This window comes from Malus domestica, chromosome 09, assembly GCF_042453785.1.
Source record: "Malus domestica chromosome 09, GDT2T_hap1".
Classification (NCBI taxonomy): Eukaryota; Viridiplantae; Streptophyta; class Magnoliopsida; order Rosales; family Rosaceae; genus Malus; species Malus domestica.
In genome coordinates this window covers 10,199,343-10,220,669 of record NC_091669.1, presented here as the reverse complement: position 1 = coordinate 10,220,669, position 21,327 = coordinate 10,199,343, and the positions used below count along the sequence as shown (strand labels likewise).

The 21,327-nt window shown below is 34.3% G+C and overlaps 3 protein-coding genes, 1 long non-coding RNA gene and 1 pseudogene across 5 annotated transcripts; 1 reads left to right on the top strand and 4 right to left on the bottom strand.

Moving 5' to 3' along the window:
- Window positions 1-411: 411 nt before the first annotated feature.
- On the bottom strand, window positions 412-1,709 carry LOC114826968 (protein TIFY 5A-like). The gene is made up of 3 exons (XM_029108119.2): window positions 1,492-1,709; window positions 1,094-1,175; window positions 412-860 (listed from the first exon to the last, which is right to left on the bottom strand). Exons 1-3 carry the CDS (start codon window positions 1,533-1,535, stop codon window positions 654-656), a joined length of 333 nt encoding a protein of 110 aa, XP_028963952.2. The 5' UTR covers window positions 1,536-1,709; the 3' UTR covers window positions 412-653.
- A 9,603-nt stretch (window positions 1,710-11,312) lies between these two features.
- On the bottom strand, window positions 11,313-13,204 carry LOC103403619 (uncharacterized; annotated as a pseudogene).
- Window positions 13,205-13,227: 23 nt separating this feature from the next.
- On the bottom strand, window positions 13,228-14,439 carry LOC139187766 (uncharacterized). Its single transcript, XM_070804347.1, has one exon. It carries the CDS (start codon window positions 14,437-14,439, stop codon window positions 13,228-13,230), a length of 1,212 nt encoding a protein of 403 aa, XP_070660448.1.
- Window positions 14,440-16,933: 2,494 nt separating this feature from the next.
- Window positions 16,934-18,851, bottom strand: LOC139188118 (uncharacterized). Of its 2 annotated transcripts, XR_011571298.1 has the most exons (4): window positions 18,286-18,851; window positions 18,115-18,154; window positions 17,751-17,860; window positions 16,934-17,284 (listed from the first exon to the last, which is right to left on the bottom strand). It is a non-coding gene; the product is annotated as an uncharacterized lncRNA (long non-coding RNA). The 2 variants fall into 2 exon arrangements; XR_011571297.1 differs by having other exon boundaries at window positions 17,751-18,154.
- A 200-nt stretch (window positions 18,852-19,051) lies between these two features.
- On the top strand, window positions 19,052-19,420 carry LOC139187765 (7-deoxyloganetin glucosyltransferase-like). The gene has a single exon (XM_070804346.1). The coding sequence runs from the start codon at window positions 19,052-19,054 to the stop codon at window positions 19,418-19,420; it is 369 nt and encodes a 122-aa protein (XP_070660447.1).
- Window positions 19,421-21,327: the final 1,907 nt, after the last annotated feature.

Sequence of the window (21,327 nt, the reverse complement as noted above, 5' to 3'; positions counted from 1 at the left end):
GGATTTGTTTGAAAGTGCTTTTAAAATAACAAAAAGTACTTTTGGTAAAAATATTTTTGAAACCAATTTTTAGTAAAAAATACTTGAAGTGCTTCCTGAAGAAGCACCAATTATGTGCTTCCTGCTTCTTTAGGAAACACTTAAAGTGATTTTGAAATTTAAAAACATTTTCTCTAAAAACGTTTTCAATTATTTTAAAAGTATTTCCAAACAAAGTCCTAAAATATTTATTAGAAGTCCAAGTACTTTTGTTAGAAGCACATTAAAGTGCTACAGAAATTTACCCATAAAAAAACACTGGAAAAAATTGAAGGGTCTAATGCTATTAATAGCACTTTTAATGATCATAAAACGTTTTTAATTTTTTTTTTCTGAACAAATGATATTATTTACACTAAAAGGGATGAGGTGTGCTATGAACTTATCCGTTCACTTGGTAATAACTTTAATTCAGTATTGATTACGAGGAATAAACCTCCCAAGTATGATATCTCCTGGCTATGAACTTGGGTTGTGCTAAAACTTGAACAACTTTCATCAAAAGCTAATTTTCCATTTTCTTGTGACAAGAAAACCACCTAATTTTGTTTCCATTAATAAGCCAAAATTACTTGTGGCAGAAAAACTTGTACATTAGCAATCTAGCATAATAATTACTGATTGTTGGTGGAGTTGTATGGAGAAGCTGCTTGACTTCTTTGCTTTCTCTTTTGGAGGAAGCTTCGAAGAGACCTCTTCATGGACACACCTGGAGGCCCGTAAATTTTAGACCGTAATGCAAGCAATACTGCGCTGGACCACCTCGATGATGTCCCTCCTCCTCGCATTTCCCTAGTTGCCAACAAAATAATAGCCCTAGCCTACACCAGATCAAAACTAATCATTAGCTACTAGCTAGCAACTAAACAGACTTTGAAGGGGTTTTGCTTTCAATTAAAATTGAGAACTGTGTTTCATTTGCTTTCAATTAGCCGATCTCACTTAGCAGAAAAAAGCTTTGTTGTTGTTATTGTTTAATTTGCTCTTGTTTTACAAAAATTCTTAACACGATTCGTACGTCGATGGTTCTAAGCTTTAACATATCAGGAATTACCTGAAGTTCTGTCACGTCGCAGACAAAAACTTGTCCATTGTAGAAAATGGTAATCTGTGGTTCGCCCCGATTTGACTCATCCCTAAGAGAAGCAGAAAGATATCAAGCGTTCGGTTCCAAAATTTATCAAAGTAAAATGTAAAGATCATGAGAACAAGCAAACTCACAAAACCATTTGTTTGGTCGTTTCAATCTCTTGGCATGATATATTAAAAGAGGGAAACGAAAGGGCTTTGTTCTCTAAATCGTTCACACACACGCCACGAAATTATCCCCACTTTTAAGCTATTAATGTACGTGAATTTCATACATCAACGTACGGTTAACAATCACATATGTGGTTTTGAATGCGGAAAAATATCATATCATTTGGTGCATGAAAACATTGATGAACTTACGTTGGAGTTTTCTGAGAATCTAATGGTGGTGCAGAAGTGGCCATCGAAGGAAGGTGAACGTACGAGCTGCGCTTCGTTGCCGATAGCCAACAGAGAAGGTAAGTGGAGAGACAACTATTTCATCCAAGATTAAATCAAATCATATACGAATGTAATGTAAAGCTACAAAATAGAGGGAGATAGAGAACTGTGGTCGACGAAGGGAGGAGAGTGTTTTTGAAGAGAAAGCATAAAAAACGTGCCCCAAATAATGGCCAGGTATCTGGCCACGTGAGAAATTCCTTCACTCTCTTTTCTCTCTCTAATATTCTTTCTCACTCTTTCTCACACTTTCACTTTTGCTAAATAATAATGTTGGAGAACTTAAACTTGTAAATAAAATTTACAAATTAAATTATGTGTCATCAATAAGAAATGAGCACGTTTATCAACGCTTAAGAAATAATCCAACCATCAACTTCCATATCACTTAGTTTACAAAATTTTATTTGCAAATTTAATCTCCCTAGCATTACTCTTTTCTAAATATCTATTTCTTGACGTTTGGTGTAGGTAGTGGCCCTTTCTCCTTTCAAACTGGATTCCAAAAATGGAAATGCAATTGACTCGTAACCCTATTTACTTGCAAGTTAGATGGAGACAAATGCTCAAAATTGAGATATTTTTTTACTTGAATTATCACCCATCATCATCTCTTTTATTTATGCGGTCGTGAATTGGATGTCACAATTTTAAATGAAAATTTTATCTGTACTTTTGATGTGGTTTAATCATATTTAACACATGTCTTTATAGAAACAAATTTATCACAATCAACAAAAATATCTTTTGATATGTGTTTCTCTCAAACCCGAAAACACCAAGGGTCTGTTTGGATGGAGAATTTAGTTGTTCCAAGGGATTTCTTAATGATGGGAGTAGGAAGTGAATGGATTAGTGATGAGGGGAGTCTAGAGTTCCTAATAACTTCCTTGTTTGGATGTATGTAAGGGGTCAGGTAAATTGTAATGATGGGCTTGAAGATCCTGCGTTTTCAAAATAGTTAGCCATTCAAAACAGGAAAATCCATTTGTTTGCAAATTAGTGTCGTTAGTATTACGGTCTAGTGATATTTCTCTTGACTTGTACACGAGAGATCTTCAAAACGATTTTTTGTATATGAGAGCTCCATTAGGTTTACGAAGTTCGTAACATTTCATGGAAATATTTTTTTTTGTTATTAAAATAACAAAAATATAATAATCTAATTTCATGATTTTGTATGAGTAAAAAAAAAAATTAAAAAACACAATAAAACACACCATATGGTATTGTATAAACATTGACTACTAAAATAATACTCTTAAATATGAAATATAAACAAACATAAAAGAGAGGCATATCACAAATTCACAATTCACGAAATGCATGGTCAAGCTTAGACAATGCACTCTAGTCTAGCATAATGTACCCACCCCTTCCCATCATAAATTTATCCCAAACCCACTTTTTCCCACATCTAAAGCTCACTTTTTTCCTCTCAAGTTTTCATAGCCCTCGATGCAAAGCCATCCGTAGATTAATTATACGAATGATTTGCGAGTGGTTGCTAATATTTGAACTTAATTAAAATTTGAAATTTTGCTACATTTCTTATATACTATTATTATTTTGACAATCAAATTTGTTGTAATGAAATTTACATAACATATCTGACTGTCAAATAACAATAATAATACTAAATACTTGTAAGTACTATAAATCAGTCATCAAAATTTCATATATCGTAAGAAATGAGTCTTGGTAAATTGAGAGGAGAAATAAGGAACATAATGAGACTTGTTCCACAAACGTCCTTGTTAATTGTTATGCAACATAACGCATGCACTGCGGCCCACATGCATGCAATTACCATTTATTTTCACTTTAACTCATCTAGCTAGTCACAACTCACAAGTCACTCCTCCCTTCTCAAACGAAAAGTTGTTTTCATTCAATTAAGGCACGAGGAAATTGTCCCTCAAATGGCACGTGCTTAAATTCGTTTCCCTTTCAATTCAAATGCATGATAGCCAAAGGCAATCATGTGCAAATGGGAGTTGCAAGTCCAATGAGATGTTGCGGCTTTGCTTGGTTTTTTACTGGTTTTGTAAAGCAGATGAGATATGAGGCTCATATTACAAGCCCTAAAGGACCTTGTAGGGGACGACAGATATGTGTGTTTAGTTTATGTGGAAAATGTGATATTTCCTCTACATGTAGTAAACTTCGGAGTATTTTCAAAGCAGGTGGTGCACTTTTGTTACATATGTCATATATAAATGTGTCACACCATTTATGCACATGCCATGCTTTATTGCTATTGCTGGATCTCAACTTCCTAGCTATAATTTGTTGCTTGCTAAATTTGGATTGTATCTAACTCCAATATTTGGGCGCTATCATGTTACCAGAAAATATTTAGGATTGTATGATTAGACGATAATTAATTAGGTTTGAGTGTGACAAGATTAGGTCAAAGTTGAATGTATATGACTATGCCAAACTAGTTAATCAATCGAAAATCTCACGTGTTGAAGCAATACTTGAAAGTACGTACTATAGCTATCTTAATTGGGGGTTTAAGGATCTAATTAGAGGTTGTTTAAGTCATATTTTGACATTTGATCAAGATATGTGATCTTAGGTAGATCACTAGGGTTTGTGACAACAATGAAATGATGGAAAATGCTTAATTTGCATCATATGTCGAAGTCGAATGTGATTAATTAGCGAAACGTTCACGTCTCACTCAACTTCACCATTGGGCTAACCCAAACGACAACTTAATTATGATTCAATACTTACCCTCACTCTTTTGGCTTGTGCAATTATAATCTACTGAGCTAATCTACAAATGCAGTCCTAAAATGTATTGAAAATAGGGGAGACATGGGCAAAAGCTTCCAAGCCTGTAAAATTATGAGTAACATAAAAATTGTTAGGTCCCATGATCATGTATTTAGTTTAATATCCTAGGAGATAAGATGTTAGGTTTTTACACATGCATTTTGGATTCAAAATTCTCTTCTCCTCTAAATTATTGAAATAGTTTGGAACCATTTTTTGATAATAACTTTTCTTCAAAAAATTGTTCGTGGTCGTCATTCTTTTGAAAACAAGAAACCACACTAAGAATTGAGGCATAACTAGTGAGGGTGACGGTCCTCCACAAATGAAGGGAAACGCAAAACATCTTAGGGTAGAATTATGGGGACTTGGTCCAAAGGTTTGTTTATGCTTTAGCAGCCTGCTAGGCCGAAATGGATTTGACTTAGGGCTGGTTTGGTATTGCTGTGCTTTGAAAAAAAGCTGCTGTGAGAATAAGCGGCTGTGCTGTGAGAATAAGCGGCTGTGAAATAAAGCCAGTAGAGTGTTTGGTAAACTTTTTTGTGAAAGTGCTTTTGGAAAAAAAAGTAGGATGATAGTGTGTCTTTTCATTAAAGGAGCACTGTAGCTCCGTGTGCTTTGAAAAAACTGGCTTTTTTTCAAAGCAGCAAATAGCAGCTTCAGCTTTTCCTTTGATTTTCAGCTTATTCTCACAGCAGCTTCCAAAATAAGCCCTTTTTTTTCAGTTTACCAAACACAAAAATGACCCTCAGCTTTTTTTCACAGTGGCTTTTTTTAAAATCACCTCAATCCCAAACGGGGCCTTAGGCAGTTCTGTGTTTGACACTCTTTCACTTGTGTTGAAAGCTTGGGTTTGATTGGCAGGCCAAGGGCCTGTTTTTTATTGTACATTTTGAATGGTTGTAATGAAAAATAAAAAGTTGAAGAAATAAAAGTCCGTTTTGAAATCTTTATTTTAAAGTACTTATACTCAGATGTGAGAAATTTGAGTAAGACAGTCTGATTAATTGGATGGTCAGTTACAGTTTTTGAAAAGAACGAGTCTTATAGTATTTGAGTATCATTTGACTCTACGTAGGTATAACTTCCGACACACACTTTCCACCTTCTATGAAAGTGATAAAATATTGAATTGATCAAACTACCATGCTCAAATTTCTCTCCTCAACGGCTTTCACCTTGTTAGTTGTTAACTTGTTTTTATTTATTGCAATCCGTAATTATTAATTTATTCTAAATAGTATGCCAAAATTCTGGTGCAAGGAATTCTTTGTAGAACTCATCGTCATAACCTATAAAATGTACACTTTATAAACATTCATCGTGAGCAGCAATAATACTAAAGTATCATAATATGGCTAAAGCATATTATGGCCAAGACCGGTGCGGCGTTCATGGTTGAGAGACAGAGTATCACTTCACTTCATCTCTACGGTGCTGTTTGGTGGGAGTTGTGGTGTCAATTTGGGAAATCGGTTTTGGTTGATTGGGAAATCGGTATTGGTTCGTCTCTACGTTCAGGAGCTCTATATTAAAATTTGGGCTTTGGGTTGGGCTTTTATAAGATAGTTTAGGTGGCCACTTTTTGTCTTGTTAATATTTGTTTGTGGACGTTTGTCTTGTAATTAACTTTTATAATAAAACTTCTTCCTTTCTACAGAAAGGATTATAAAAAAAAAAAAAAAAAAAAGTATCATAATATGGCTGCTAGTTTTGCAGATGAGAGTTGTTTCACAAATGGATTTCCAGACAAGGTAATAGATTGGATTCCAGGAATGAAAAATATTCGTTTAAGGGATCTTCCTAACAATTTTTGTCACGCCCCCCATTCCGAGATACATCCAGGATTGACATGTGGCGTCACCATGTACCTCTACATTTATCATGCCTCGCCTCCGAGGCATGAACAAAACACAACTCAAGATCCACTAGCGTAGTAACTTTTTGTTTACTTTATGGCTGCATCTAACCTTTGTGTTAGAGTGCCTACGTACCCTTAGATAGAATCAAGCCATTCGTAGTTCACCCTCATATGAGAAAAGCTTGATTTCATAAGTTTACGTTTTATGAAACATTTATGATTTATTGAATTTACATTTTACGAGATGTTTATGGTTTAATGATTTTACGTTTTATGATTTATTATGATTTACGGTGATGCTTTAAGCTAGAACGCTCCCATGGTTTTATGATATGATGTTTAAGCTATTGAACTCTTATGCTATGGTATGAAAGAATATGTTCATGCTTAATTTATGGGCTTACTTAGTTGGTAATTATACAACACATACACACAAGACGAGTATGTACCTGTCTATGGCCATATGACTCAGTTTTACGCTTATCAAGGTACTTTATGATAAACTCCCAGTTTCACTAGTGAAACCAGTGTCAGACAGCTTCACTAGTAAAGGCTAGTGGTGGTGTGATATATGTTTTCTTCAATGGCACAACCCAGTGTCGTATAGCTTCACCTCCAGGTGATGGGGCCTACCATATTTCCTCACTGGCGTATCCCAGTATCGTATGGATTTGCCTTTGGGCGACTATGATACCACTATTTAAGTAAATTGTTATATGAGCTATGAATATTTTTATGGCATGCTAGAGTTTTCAGATGAGCTATTACGTACTACTATATGAGTTTTCTAAAATAGGGGATTAGTATGTACAAAGAAAAGTGGTTTTGACTTACTATTATTATAAACTCCAATCCGCGCATCTTTGTTTTGCACCCTTACAGGACATTTGAATGAGGCGTACAATCCCGACGTTGAGGCATTCCCATATTAGTAGCTTCGAGTCCTCCTTTCTATGTGGGACCTTTAGCACCCGCCCTGAAACATTTGTTTTGGGATATAATTTCCATGATATGCCAAATTAAACTCTTATTTATTTACTACCATTAATCACAATTCTTTATCTAAATTTATTAATCACTCACATAATCTATAACCAAAATTTAATTACCAAAACATAAGATTTAATTTTACAATTAATCACCAAATTTCTTTTCTTAATTCAAATTCCCAACAAAATATTTATCTCAATTATCTAAGGCTCCATCTAATCCTGTTAGACTGCCTATGTACCCTTGAGCGAGATCAAGCATTTCATAGTTCACCATTCATATTTTTTATCCATTTCCGAAAATACTCTAATAACGGAAATATTCAACATTAGTTTTCATAATCAAATCACACAAAATGGGTACCAATTATAGATTTAAAATATCAAATATGTATGAAAAGACAGCGTCGGCCCATTGGCCATGCTCCGTCATGGGTGGCGGTCGGCAGCTTCGACTCGCAGGAAACCTAACTATTTCCAAAAATTATCAAATTTTGCCGGAATGTACAACTCAAGGAGAGGAACATTTTTCATACCTGATCCGGAAAACGCTTGAAATTACCCACAAACAGCCGAAACCCTAGAATTGGTTGTGCTTCAATTCGTCTTCTCTGGTGCTCCACCACTCCCAAACTTGTTTGGGCTTTGTTCCTGGTCTCAAGAGGAGTAGTTTGGTAGTGGTGATCAAGGATGGTAGCTGCAAGAACGGCAGAATCACCGTCGTGTACATCGGAAACCCAACAAGCTCGATCTTAGTGAAACGAGAACCAAAACCCATCAAATATGGGTGGAGATACAAGCTAGAAGGTCGCCGAGATGTATGCATGTGGTGGATTGCCTTGCTTCACCGGAGAAACGGTGAGAAATCCGTCTGAAAAAATGGATAAAACGAGTCGGTCACACGGGTCAGAAATGGGATCCGAATTGGGTGTTTTCTTCCCCCCATCCTTTCCCTCCTTTTTCCTGTCTCCCATTTGTCCATTCCTCGCCCACTTCTCCCTCATTGGCCAGTTCCCCACCACATTTCTCTCCTCCGCTTTCCATCTCAGCTGTCCATCTCTCTCATTTCTCTTCTTTTCCTTTCATCATAGCCACACACGTGGCATATTTCTTTGCTCAAGAAATATGGAGCCTTCTAGATTGAAGGACAATTACCAAAATGTCCTTAACTTTGAACGTTAATAACCCATTTGTCGAACGGTTTGGCCTACACGCTTGTAAGACCGAGCTCTATCCATATTTATCAAGAAATAATTTAAATTACATGAGGATAAAATATGTCCTCATAAAATTACATTTAGTCAACTACGGCATTTTCTTCTTTTCCACTTATCGCTAAATTTTTCAACGTAAATTATAATAAATCACGGAAACAAAATTCTAAAATTTCTCTAATCAATTTTCCATAACCATAAATTTATTTATTCTCGATTTACTCCACATATTCATATATTTTCAATTTTTCAGGTATTACATTTGACCCCTATTAAAATAAATCTCGTCCTCGAGATTTCCAACCATTGAATAACGAAAAGGGATTTAGAACTAATCCCACCGTTCTATTTATAGTGAATAAAATCATAACCTCAGTTTACGATTTTATTCAAGCTCAAAATAAATAATTCAACGAATTACTATCATGATTTTCACACATATACTCAGATTTACAGCCACATTAATTGGCAAAATAAATATAAAAAATTCTAACGAAAATCATTGGAACTTCTAGTCACAATCATTGTATACAAATGAGGAGTTTAAAACCAATCCGCAATACCGTTAACATTGAACGAAATCAAAACCTCATTTTATGATTTCCTTCATATCCGCAAATAGACTAAATTACCCATAGTAAATTTAAAAACCTTTTAAATCCTTCTTTTAATTGTTTCTCTTTTAAATTGGTTCTAAGTGTAGCCACAGATCACATAAATTAACGACTCGCACTTACCATTCAAAATTCATTAACCAAAGAAGAGAATGAATATATATATATATATATATATATATATATATATATATATCACAACTCTATTGGCCAACAAAACTAAACCTTATTAATCACATAACCATGAGAATATGTGCTCTTCATTGGTTCTATTCGCAATATCGAATCCAATCAACTTTGTAATTACAAGCTTTCCCCATTAATTCTTTTCATCAAACAAAAAAAAAAAAAACAAATAAAACATAACTGGGAATCATTTATATTAAACGAACTCAAAATCTCATTCCATAATTTTATTCATGTCCACCAATAATAAATGAAGAAATTTTCATGGTCTTTCCACCATTCCAATTATAATGGACCAACCATAACCTCAGTTTATAATTTCATTCTCGTTCAATAAATCATCCTAACTTTCATAAATATTAAAATTTCCAACCATAATTATCATTGGCCATAATATTTTAAAATTTCTAGCCATAATTATCATTGACAAAACAATGATTTCATCACCTTTCTCTTTTATCCCAATTAGTAACTAGTAGACTGGAAATGATCGTAATATACTTGGCCAATACACATCACACATTTTTTTATATCACTTCAACAATTCATTCTCACAGCCCACACATGGAGCTTCTCCCCGGAAACACTGGGTCTTTGTGCCCATTTAACCATTCCTCCACATTCCATGAGTCTTTTCACCAGAATCGACATCCACGACCTTTTCTGTCATTTTCAACATCCACGAGCCTGTTTCCGCCCTTTTCAACATCCACAGGCCTTTTTCGCCCAATTCAACATTTCTCAATTGCACAGGTATAATAAGACTTTTCCCATCTACTTCTCACAATTTTACAATCACCTTATTGTTCAAAATTTTCATAACGCATAACATAACATAAATCCAATTCAAGATTAATCTGAGACTTTAATCAAACGCTCGTATTCAAAGTTATACATAAAATATGACATTTTTAAAATTTCCTACTCCAACTCAATTCAATTTACTTCATAATGATTCACAATATAGGCATTTCACATAAATTCATCATTAGTCAAAGAACTTATGAAGTAGTGTAATATCAATACAATTCACAATTCTCATCCATAACCATCAATAACATCACATCTTATAAGGTATGATCATTTGCTCTGATATCATTTGTAACGCCCCGCCCCGAAATATTTGTTTCAGGATATAATATCCGTGATAGGCTAAATTAAACTCTTGTTTATTTACTACCATTAATCACAATTCTTTATCTAAATGTATAAATCACTCACACAATCTATAACCAAAAATTAATTACCAAAGCATAAGATTTAATTTTAAAATTAATCACCAAATTTCTTTTCTTAATTCAAATTCCCAACAAAAGATTTATCTCAATTATTTAAGGCTGCATCTAACCCTGTTAGACTGTTTACGTACCCTTGAGCGGAATCAAGTCTTTCGTAGTTCACTATTCATCATTTTATCCATTTCCAAAAATACTCTAATAACGGAAATAGAAGAACTGATTTTCACACCATTTTTAGTCTCTGACATACCCTATTTATTTCTTGTCATCAGGCTGAATAAATCAAACAAAACAACAGAAAAGATCCAACAAGTTGTGCAGAAGGAGAAAAAGAGTGCATTTATCATTTCTCTTCAGCAATACTAGCCTCTCCGCACGCACTAACGTGCGTGCGAGAGGCATTTTTACATCACGGGCACTACGCGCCCCTAAAGGTGTTGTGTTAGTTTTTCCCATTGTAATTGTCAAGATATATTTTAAATGTATTGTGCAAAGAGGAACTCTTTTTTTATCATGCATATCCTAAAAAGTTATCAAGTTTTTCATTTTTACTTTGCGTAAAGTAATGATTTAAATGGTATTCATGCAATTGTCAAACAACATGAGATTTTGGATGCAAGTTCCTACCTACCTAAAGTTCATAAACAATAGTAAGTAGATGTGAATAAAAAAAAGAGTAGATGAAAACATTAAGTAGTCGTAGCAAAATACAAAACAACTTAAATGTCAAAATATAAAACCTACATCACAATATGTACATTTTTCACAATACCCATAAAGTCTATATGTCACTGTTTCTTTTGGTATGAAAATTGACATCAATGCTGCAATTTCCACCCATTTGTTCCTGATTAACGCTTCAAATTTTCATTGCCAATCTACAAACAATAGTGAGAAAATTAAAAATCAAATAAAAAGAGTTAAATGATAAGTGAGAAATGCATGTTGAAATGTTATCGTTAATAAAGTTGTTACCTATTAGGAATCACCATAATTAGCTGGAATGAAGCAAGACTTCTTTGTATACTACATTCCGTGTAAATACACCTTGTTGGCTGACTATGGAGCCATTTTTTACTAACACAGTTGTGGTTGACTTTGAGACCTCCCTCGATAAAGCCACATATAATTGTCCGTGACTGAAGACGTGATCTGGAAGGTAAACGCCTACATGTGGTATTGTCTAACCTTGAGATTTGTTTATAGTGATAGAGAAACTTAGTTTCACTAGAAACTGCTTTCTTGTAAGTTCAAATGGAAGCCCAGCAGTATCAGTACTTTTGAGAGGGATTCTTGGTAAGAAAACTCTGGATCCGGCAAATTGTCTAGTTAGAATTTCAGCATCAATAAGATTTCGGTAAGAACCACGACACAATAATCTTGTACCATTACACAATCCCAATTTCGGATCAATATTCCTTAAAAGCATGATTGGAGCACCTCTTTTCAGAGTTAACTTGTGCGGAGGCAAACCACCAAGTGAGATTGAATTCAAGAACTCTGGCTGATACAAATTCCTTTCATCATCCTCAACTGAATCAAATGAATACATTGTCTCTTCTAAACCTGGAAACATATTGATTATCTTTTCATTTAACATATCAACGTCTTCATTTGTAGGAGTTACCACTGCCCTTTCCACCATGTAGGTTGCATCATTCATATGATCCTCTAAGTAGGGAAGATTTTGGCAATTAATTGATTAATGGAATGCTCACTCTCCCATGGTATCACCATGCATTCAGGTAGTTTTACCATATCATCCATAATAACATCTTCATTCCCATCACCAACACGAAGTAAAAATTCTGAAAATTCACGATCATTTATGGATCTCATGTTTTGTTTGAGTTTTAAAATCTTTACCTGTGACCAAAATGATGCCTTAACAACACTTGCTTGGATTAGTTTAGACTTGGTTCCTTTCCGGATAACAGGAAGAACTTGTCAAAAATCTCCCCCAAATATCATTATTTTCCCCCCAAATGGTAAGTCAATATCTGTTAGGTCTCTGAACGTTCGATCGAGTGCTTCAAATGCATGATGATGCGTCATTGTTGCTTCATCCCAAATAATTGCCTTTGCCTTTTGTATTAGCTTTGCTAAATCAGATTGCTTACCAATCGAACATATCGATGATGCATCAAGACTAAGTAGTATCTTGAATTTAGAATGTGCTGTCCTCCCACCAGGAAATATCGTAGCTGCTATTCCAGATGATGCTGTTGCTAATACTATGTGCCCTAACCTTCTCAAGCTTGCTAACAATGCCCGATATAAGTAAGTTTTTCCAGTTCCACCAGGACCATCCACAAAAAAAGTTGCATTCTCTGATCGTTGAACTGCACCCATTATTATGTTAAACGCACTTCTTTGGTCATCATTTAAACGTTCAATTGCATCAAGATCTTGTTGTGGAATACCTATGGATATCTCATCTTCAATACATCTTGTCATTCCTGAACTTGATTCATTTCCTCTTGTCATTTGGGGCAAATCAAACTCGTTTATACTCTTATTAAATTGAACCAAAAGTATGTTCAACTCACGCAAGAGTCTGTTGGTAGCAAGTGTGGGAGTTATGTTAGTCATGGAAACATAATCTTCTATCATGAATGGATAGAACTCATCCCATAACCCTCGAACACCAATTGGTGCACAATATACCAATATGGTGACGAATAATCTTCTTAAAGCCGACGGCATTTGAATTGTGGAGGCCTCTAGCAAACATTGTCGAATACTGTCATCTCTTTCTAACAAACCTCATTGTTCTGCTGCCTGCTTAAATGTTGGATGCAAAACCCCATTAACTGTTCTCAAGTTTGTGAAAGATGTTGGTCCTCTAACATGATTAAGAAGAATCCGAAGGTAAAATTTTTCACCTTCAGCAGGTGAAACTGCATATATTCGTCCAATAACCTTGTTACAATTCATTCTTTTAGACCACTTTCTTTGAGCTTGAATCCATCTGTAATGTGATGGGATTTCCATGTATACGTACCGTCGCGCTTCTGCATCCACATGATTAAGTGTAAAAAATTCAGTTAACATTATCTTTCTTGTACTCTCATCATGTAGAATATTTATTATGCTCTCGTCGGCACGAAACTGAACTTGGTGCATATTAGGAAGATGTATTTGAAATCGCTCAACAGATGGGTAAATTCGATTAATAATGAACTTGAATATCTTCCATAATGCCTCTGGTGCGCAAACCCATCTTGCATCCTGAAACTGCTTTATTTCATCGTATTCATGGTGTGATTGCACTTTGACTGTCACTCTATCTGGGCCTTTGTAAACATACTTATATAAGTACTTGACACTTTTTATGCTTGCACAAATTTCAACATTGATATGACAATCATACCTTAACAGCAACCATGGATTATATGGAATGGCCCAACTATTATCAACCATTATGTTTCCTTGTCGATCAAGAAAGATGGGCAATCGATTTCCTCGCCTTTGATAAATTGGATACGAATCATTCCCTTGAACAGTGACTGGTGCAAATGGTTTGGGATACTTTCTCTTACATCTCCCATTTTTCATACATGGAGATTGAGGATTATGAATCCCACATGGGCCAGGAATCATATGCTTTAACACCACATTGTAAAGTTGAGGCTCTACGTCTTCGTTTGGTATTTCAGCTCTAACAATTCGGTCATACTCATCTGGGTTATTGATCTTATCATTTTCATCTAACACCACCAGCATATGCACATGTGGAAGACCACGTTTCTGAAACTCAATAACGTATGCGTAGGCAACAACATTGCCCAGTACCCTCTTTTCAATGATGTCTTCTTTTAGTTGCTCAAGTTTTGCACGAAATACTTTAGTGAGTAAGTCAGGATGATCTTGTGGAGTTTGTCCAGCGAGTAATTCACTTTTGATTTCTTCCCAACTTGGGTTACATGTCATGGTAATAAAAAGATCTGGCTTTCTGAATCTTTGAACCAGAGTCATTGCATCTTGATATCATTGGTACATGTCACGTGGGCTTCCAACAAATGATGATGGTAAAATAATTCTACGCCCAATGCTACCTGTTAATTTTTTATTTTCAATTAACTATATATATTGTACAGATTTTGAACAAAGTTATATTTTAAATAACGATAACTGAAATGATATATATACCTGCATTGTGTTGACCTGCATTTAAAGAGTCTTGAAGTCCTTTATAGAGATCCGCTCTAACTGTGGCTTGATTAGAACGCAGCCATTGAAGTTTTTGTGATTCAATTTTAATGTAGTTATCTACAGCATATTGTTGCAAGAGACGCCCACCTCGAAGCAAAAGTGATGATCCATTATGGCGTATCTGCAGAAGCAAATTTCATATATTGCTTTTAATATGGGAATCATCATTCAGTTGTATATATTGGGAAGTAAATTATGTTATCAGTACAAACCTGTAACATATAAGCATAATAGTCGCAACATGTTATTGCTCTTCCACCATCATCACGACTATTAACATCCCAACCATATGTACCGTAAGGTAGCAATAATGGATACTGTAACGGATCATAAAATCCAACATAGTCTCGGACGTGAGAAAGTCTTCCACTAATTGTCTCGACCACGATATCCCTTCCATTTGCAATGGTGGCATCATCTCCATCTATTATAATTGCTGCAACTTGTGATGCTGATGGTAGACTATATTGACGCCGATCTATTGGTTGCTCTTTTAGGATCAACTTGCAATTCGGCAAATCTTGGCGTTGTCCGAGGCTTCGCAATGTATGAACAAAAGGATTATGGTTATGTTGTATCTTTTCAACCACACATCTATCTAAAACTTCACTTTCACACATTCGGTTTTCAACTTCATGCTCAGTGTCATATATATAGGCTTGTAAAAATCGCGGTCTGTTTCCTTCATGTGGTAAAAGTCCACCAATCTTATGATATAATGCACCTTGAGCACGAAATGTGTAAATCCCACGGCCACCAATATTTATTCTTTCATCCACGTGTACTCCCATTGAAGTGAATGCAAATGCGTGATTGTAAGCTCGAATATTTTGCCTGAAGTGTCTACCCTCATTTGTTTGGTCAGAGAAAAGAGCAACCATTTCTGGTAGAGACTGTATTAGGGGTAAAGCAACTCTTCCTTTCAAGCAACACATATTCAAAGTTTCTCGAGTAAACAATCGTGCATAGCAGTACGGACATGTGGTTGGAGCAGGTAAGCGGCAACCTAGGATACCCCGATTCTCATTATAATTTCTAGCACAATTGTGGTTTCTTCTTCCTCTACTTTGCCGCACATGACGATTGGTTCTAGTTGCATGTTCTTCTTCTGATATTTGTACATGAATATCCAACACTCAGTATAAGAATTTCCTTTGTAACTAATAGTATATCTATATATAGATAGAATTATATACTAAGCTCACCATTATGGGGAACAGTTGAGAGCATCCCATCATATATTTGTGACCTATTCGAATGTGTCAATTGGCCTATATGAGTACGCATTCTAGCAGAAGTTTGGTCATCACGATTTGTGATATCTGACAGAACCCTTGAACTCGCGCTTTCATGCTCAATTTGTTCTAATAAATACATCACATTATAATATGATTAGTTAAAAAATTAATGTTTAATATTTAATATATTTAGTTGTGGTCTAATATTTTGTAAGACTACCACTAAAAATAACTACAACATTGAGATCAATATGAGAGTACGAACAAAAGAATAAAATGAGATTTCAATGCACAAAATAGTGTTCTAAAAATTACCTAATTTTTATAGTGTGAAACAAATACAAATAAAGAAATTTAAATAAATACCTGGAATTTGTTGTTGTATATTACTGGGGTTGACCTCAACATCATAGTTAGCCAAATGAACTCGTTCTTGTATATTACTGGGACCTACTTGTTGCATAGTTAAAAAAAAATAGAAATTAGATGTTTTTAATTTTTTTAATTATGAGTTTAAGAAAAAATAATATGCAATAAATACCAGGAATTTCTTGTTGTATGTTACTGGGGGATGTCATAGTATGATCATCACTTGGAGTTAAAATTTGTTGTCTTTTTTCTTGTGCTATTAGACGTCGTCGAGCTAGATATCTTTGACGTTCTTCAGGACTCAATGATTGACGCCATTGTCTTGTACGACTTTGAGCACGCTCCATGGAAAAATTTATCTAAAAAATTAATAAACATAATGAACCTAAATAGAATACAAATTTTGTGACATTCCACAAATACGAAAAGGTGTATACAGATGCCTACGAACAGAAGAAAACAAAAGCTTTATGTTCTACATGTCCTCCATTTGTTGTATTCTTTTTTCTCCATTTCTATTTTATTTGATTTATAAATACATTCAGTTCTCTTTTAATTGGCTATATACTACGTGTGAGAGGCTTTATTAAACATGCGCACAACGGGCGTCTTACACATTTGTCATATTTAACACACGCCAAGAATAAAACTAAGAAAAATATTACTCTTTATCTTGATAGATTAAAAAACATGTATTATCATGTCCTAACATATGATTTTGTTTTGAGGGTCTAATTTGTCAATATTTGAAAGACACTCTTGTGCTCTCTTCAAAACAATAGGCAAGACAACAATATTGTTGGGCACTTTATCTTTGTTCAATCACATCTTCTCGGTATCTCCATTAGCCGTTAAAACCTTCTTTATTAGAAGCAACTTGTCCTACGGCTGCATAATATGCTCGTATTAAATGGTTCAATAACAATTGGAGTGTTGTCAAATGGCATGTAGGCATACTCAATTGAAGGTGAGGTTCTGATCATGACAGAGTGCAAGAAATCCTGCATCAGGTTCAACCAAAGCACCAATTAAAAGGCAAAAAGCTATGTAATAAATTTTAGCTGGTGTTTGTGCTAAAACTTTAATCCATTGGAACCACAAAGGAACCTAAAAAAGTAGGAACAACCACATTAAGCTATAAAAACGATAATTTTTCATTTTAAGTTTTTACTTATACATGCATAAAGCGTATGTCTAATTTCATGTTATATCTACAAAGAGTAAAGCGAGTACAATTCATCTAATCAGAAGAGTTAGAAAAAGCAGCCAACCATGCAAAGAAGTTCTCTATAAAAAAGGAATGCAAAGAGCAGGTTTTTTCAATGCAGACATCTTTTGCTCAGGATTTCGTTTGTCAAACATTTTTTTTAGTACAAATTGTCTACCAAGCATCATGATCATGATGGTTTTTCTCAGGCATTTCATTAAACTATACACATTAAACAAAATATAAAATGTCAAACAAACCAAATATTGGACTTGCCGCTTCCAGATGCCATGTAAATCAAGTAGTCACTTCCCTTCGCTATGTTTATCTGGATAACTTTCTTTCTGTATAGAGGACCCATAGTTACTATCTGAAACATAAAAAGAGAAAGAAAGAAAGAAAGGAGACAATTAAAACATGAAAATCTAGAGCAGGGGACGAAGAGAAAAGGTTATCCCCGAAAAATCTGACCATACGAATTTGATTTCAATCGTAAGTGGGTAGCGTGCCAAAGAAAAATGAAACACAGAGGAATTGAATTAAATTCCAATAAACTCCCAAACAATTATATGGCATAGATGATAAATCAGTAAAAAGTGGAGAAAGGAAACCGGCTTCACCCACAGAATCACCAGAGAGAAATACCCAATCCTTGTTCATAAATCTGCAAGATAAGAAAACATAACTATATGCTAATCTTAGAACCAAATTGTGTGATCCATTGAAAAAAAAAACCAGAAAGAATGAAAAGAGTGTGGTGATCCAACAACTGCATGGAATTAAAGAAGAGCAAACCTGTAATTCTCTTCAAATTTATGAGCAAGCAATGGCTTTTGTATCATCTTCTCTTCCTGCAAAACTGTTTCAGTTTTTTCTTTTCAGGTTCTTACTTTGTGTCATTCTATATATCTCTCATCCAGCAAAACTGCTTCTTTTTGCACGATTAGGTGTTTCTTTTCCTCCTCAACCCCACTCTGCACGTTCACGTTTGTCTCTCTTTCCGCAAAACGGTTCCCGGTTAAGAAGCATAGCAGTTTCCAATCTATTCCCCATGTGCCTTCTCCGTGTATTGGTTTAAAATTCTGTTTTCTTTTTTCTTTATTTATTTATCTATTTTGTTTTCTAATACAATTTTTTATTCAGTTTTTTCTTTTTTTTTTACCAATTTGTCCTCCTTTTTTGGATGTTTTGGATTTTGATTGTGAAGGAAACATAAGGATCTTTTTGGTATTTTGGAATGTTTCACCAAACTGGGGCTCTCCCTTTATATATATAGAAGATACAGAAAAGCTAAAGTGATTCTTTAATGCTATATGACACAACAGAAGAAGCCACTAAGTCCAGCGTCACTTATCGTCGGCAGCTTTGCTTGGAAAGCAAATTACTAACCAAATTATCTTAAAGCACCTTCCCTACGATCTTAACGCATACATTCCCTCTAAATTCAACTACAAAAAAATCTACCATTCAACTTGAACCACATATATGTTGAAAAGTAGCTCACTACTAGCATAGTAGTACTATGAATAACCTGCACTGCAATGCAAACACATAATCTAAAATGGATGCCACAACAGAAGTTACTAAGCCTCACGCTGTTTGCATTCCAGTTCCGACTCAAAGCCATATCAAGGCAATGCTTAAATTCGCAAAACTCCTGCACAGTAGAGGTTTTCATATTACCTTTGTCAACGCGGAGTTCAATCACAAGCGGTTTCTTAAATCTTTAGGACCTGACTCCCTAGATGGCTTGCCTGATTTCCGGTTCGAAGCCGTCCCAGATGGCCTTCCAGATTCAGATGACGATGCCACCCAAGATCTCACTTTGCTTGCTGACTCTGTTAGAAAACAGAATTTCTTGGCTCCCTTTCGTGGCCTCCTCAATAAACTCAACCATGCTATATCAACATCTAGGTCTGGCAATTCCTGACACGATTCAATAACCCGACACGAAATTAACAGGTGTTCGGATCGACATGATAATGAATCGGATGTTATCGGATAACCCGATAAGCACCTGTTAAGATAACGGGTTGGTTCGGGTATACACGTGGGTAACACGATACACGATAAGCAGAATATTAATTTAATAATTTAATAATCCTAAAAAATACTATAATAATTATATATATTAATTTAACAATTTTATACCCCTAAAAAGTTTAAAACTATAATAATTATATATATATATATATATATATATATATATTAAATTAACTATAATAATTATACCCCCCAAAATATTAACTAAAATAATTATACCGGCAAAATATTAACTAAAATAATTATAATAATTATATATACTATAATAATTATATCCCCAAAATATTAACTATAATAATTATATATATATATATATATATTAAATTTTATACCCCTAAAAACTATAATAATTATACGTACAAAATAAATAGATTTAAATCTACATAATATATATATATATATATACACACACACCATTGAACTTGATGGGATACACAAAACTAATTTCAACGATCCAACGTTAAACTTGTTTGTATATGCTTCAAGATCGCGTCAGCAAAAAATCGCAAAAAACAAACATTCAGAGATCAAATAACGGAACAAAACTTTTCGACGGTTATAAAACAAAAAATCATGATTTAACGGTTATTTTAACTCTGATTTTCATGATTTTTTTAGAGCTACACTCATTGACCCTATATGAATACAATGAATGAATTCGATTTTCAATTTAAAATATTTACACTAGTGGATACCACAAAATCTTATGTTATACTTAATGAAAGTATAAATAAACTCTAAGTGTTAGTGAATCTATCGTTTTGATGTGATACAAATTCTATGAAACTAATTTCAACGATCCAACAGTCAAACTTGTTTGTATATGCTTCGAGATCGCATACGAAAATGCCCATACATGGAACCATAATACTTACCAAGACTGTAATATATTATTGAGTCATTGTTGACCGCATTCTTCATAGATATATGAATAGAGTGATGTTTGATTTTCTTATTACTTACAATAAAATTGTCGAATTGTTTTTAGGTAAATGAGACCTTTGATTGTTGGGTTTTTGTAATTCTTTTACTTAGGTTCATATTAGACTGCTGAAAATAGTTTAGTTGCTTTGCAGGGGAGTTGATTTGGATTTTTAGTAGGCAAATTCCAGTTTCCAGCGCTTCGTGTGCTTCTATTACAGGTATTTTAGTGTTGCATGCCCATTTTTTTTTAATTGTATGATTACCATTCTGCACGAATTGTAACTTTGAATACTTGAATCTCAGTTTCGTTTTTTTAAATGAAAGTCATATGTTGGCTTTTATTAAATGAAAGTTCACTATTATAGTCCAGAAAAAATAATTTTTCTTCTAAAGGATCTTATTTTAATTTACCGCACTATCTGCTTTCTACAGTTAAGATGTCAAGGGTCTTCTGGAAGTTTGGAACTGACTATAATTAATTTGTATATTACGATTTGATTTTTCCTCCATTTAGTTGTATGAGTTTGACTAATCATTTTCCATTTAAACTGATTTAACTGAACTTCCTTTGGGATTTAACTGTGTTGGAGGCAATGCTGCTTTTTTGGTTCTTAACTTTTTTGGAGGTATGGTTTGCAGACTTACAGTCCTATATGTTTTGAAGAAGGTAACCCTTTTTTTTTAGTGATTTTCAAATCTAATATTCATTTGTAAATATTATTTGTTTGTGTTATAGGCGCGGCAGGACCATGGTAACATATGTTGGAAGGTCTAAGAAACCTATTATTGTATCAAATTCGTTTTTCATATTTAAGGTAAATCTTTGATTTCTTCGATTTTTCTGCTTATTGCAATTCTACTTTTTTGGCT

Coding starts and splice junctions, on each gene's coding strand:
- LOC114826968 (XM_029108119.2), bottom strand. CDS start 1,535: ATGGCCACTTCTGCACCACCATTAGATTCTCAGAAAACTCCAAC. Junction 1,176..1,491: donor GATTCTCAGAAAACTCCAAC/GTAAGTTCATCA, acceptor TGCTTCTCTTAG/GGATGAGTCAAATCGGGGCG. Junction 861..1,093: donor GCGACGTGACAGAACTTCAG/GTAATTCCTGAT, acceptor GATCTGGTGTAG/GCTAGGGCTATTATTTTGTT.
- LOC139187766 (XM_070804347.1), bottom strand. CDS start 14,439: ATGACTCTGGTTCAAAGATTCAGAAAGCCAGATCTTTTTATTACCATG.
- LOC139187765 (XM_070804346.1), top strand. CDS start 19,052: ATGGATGCCACAACAGAAGTTACTAAGCCTCACGCTGTTTGCATTCCA.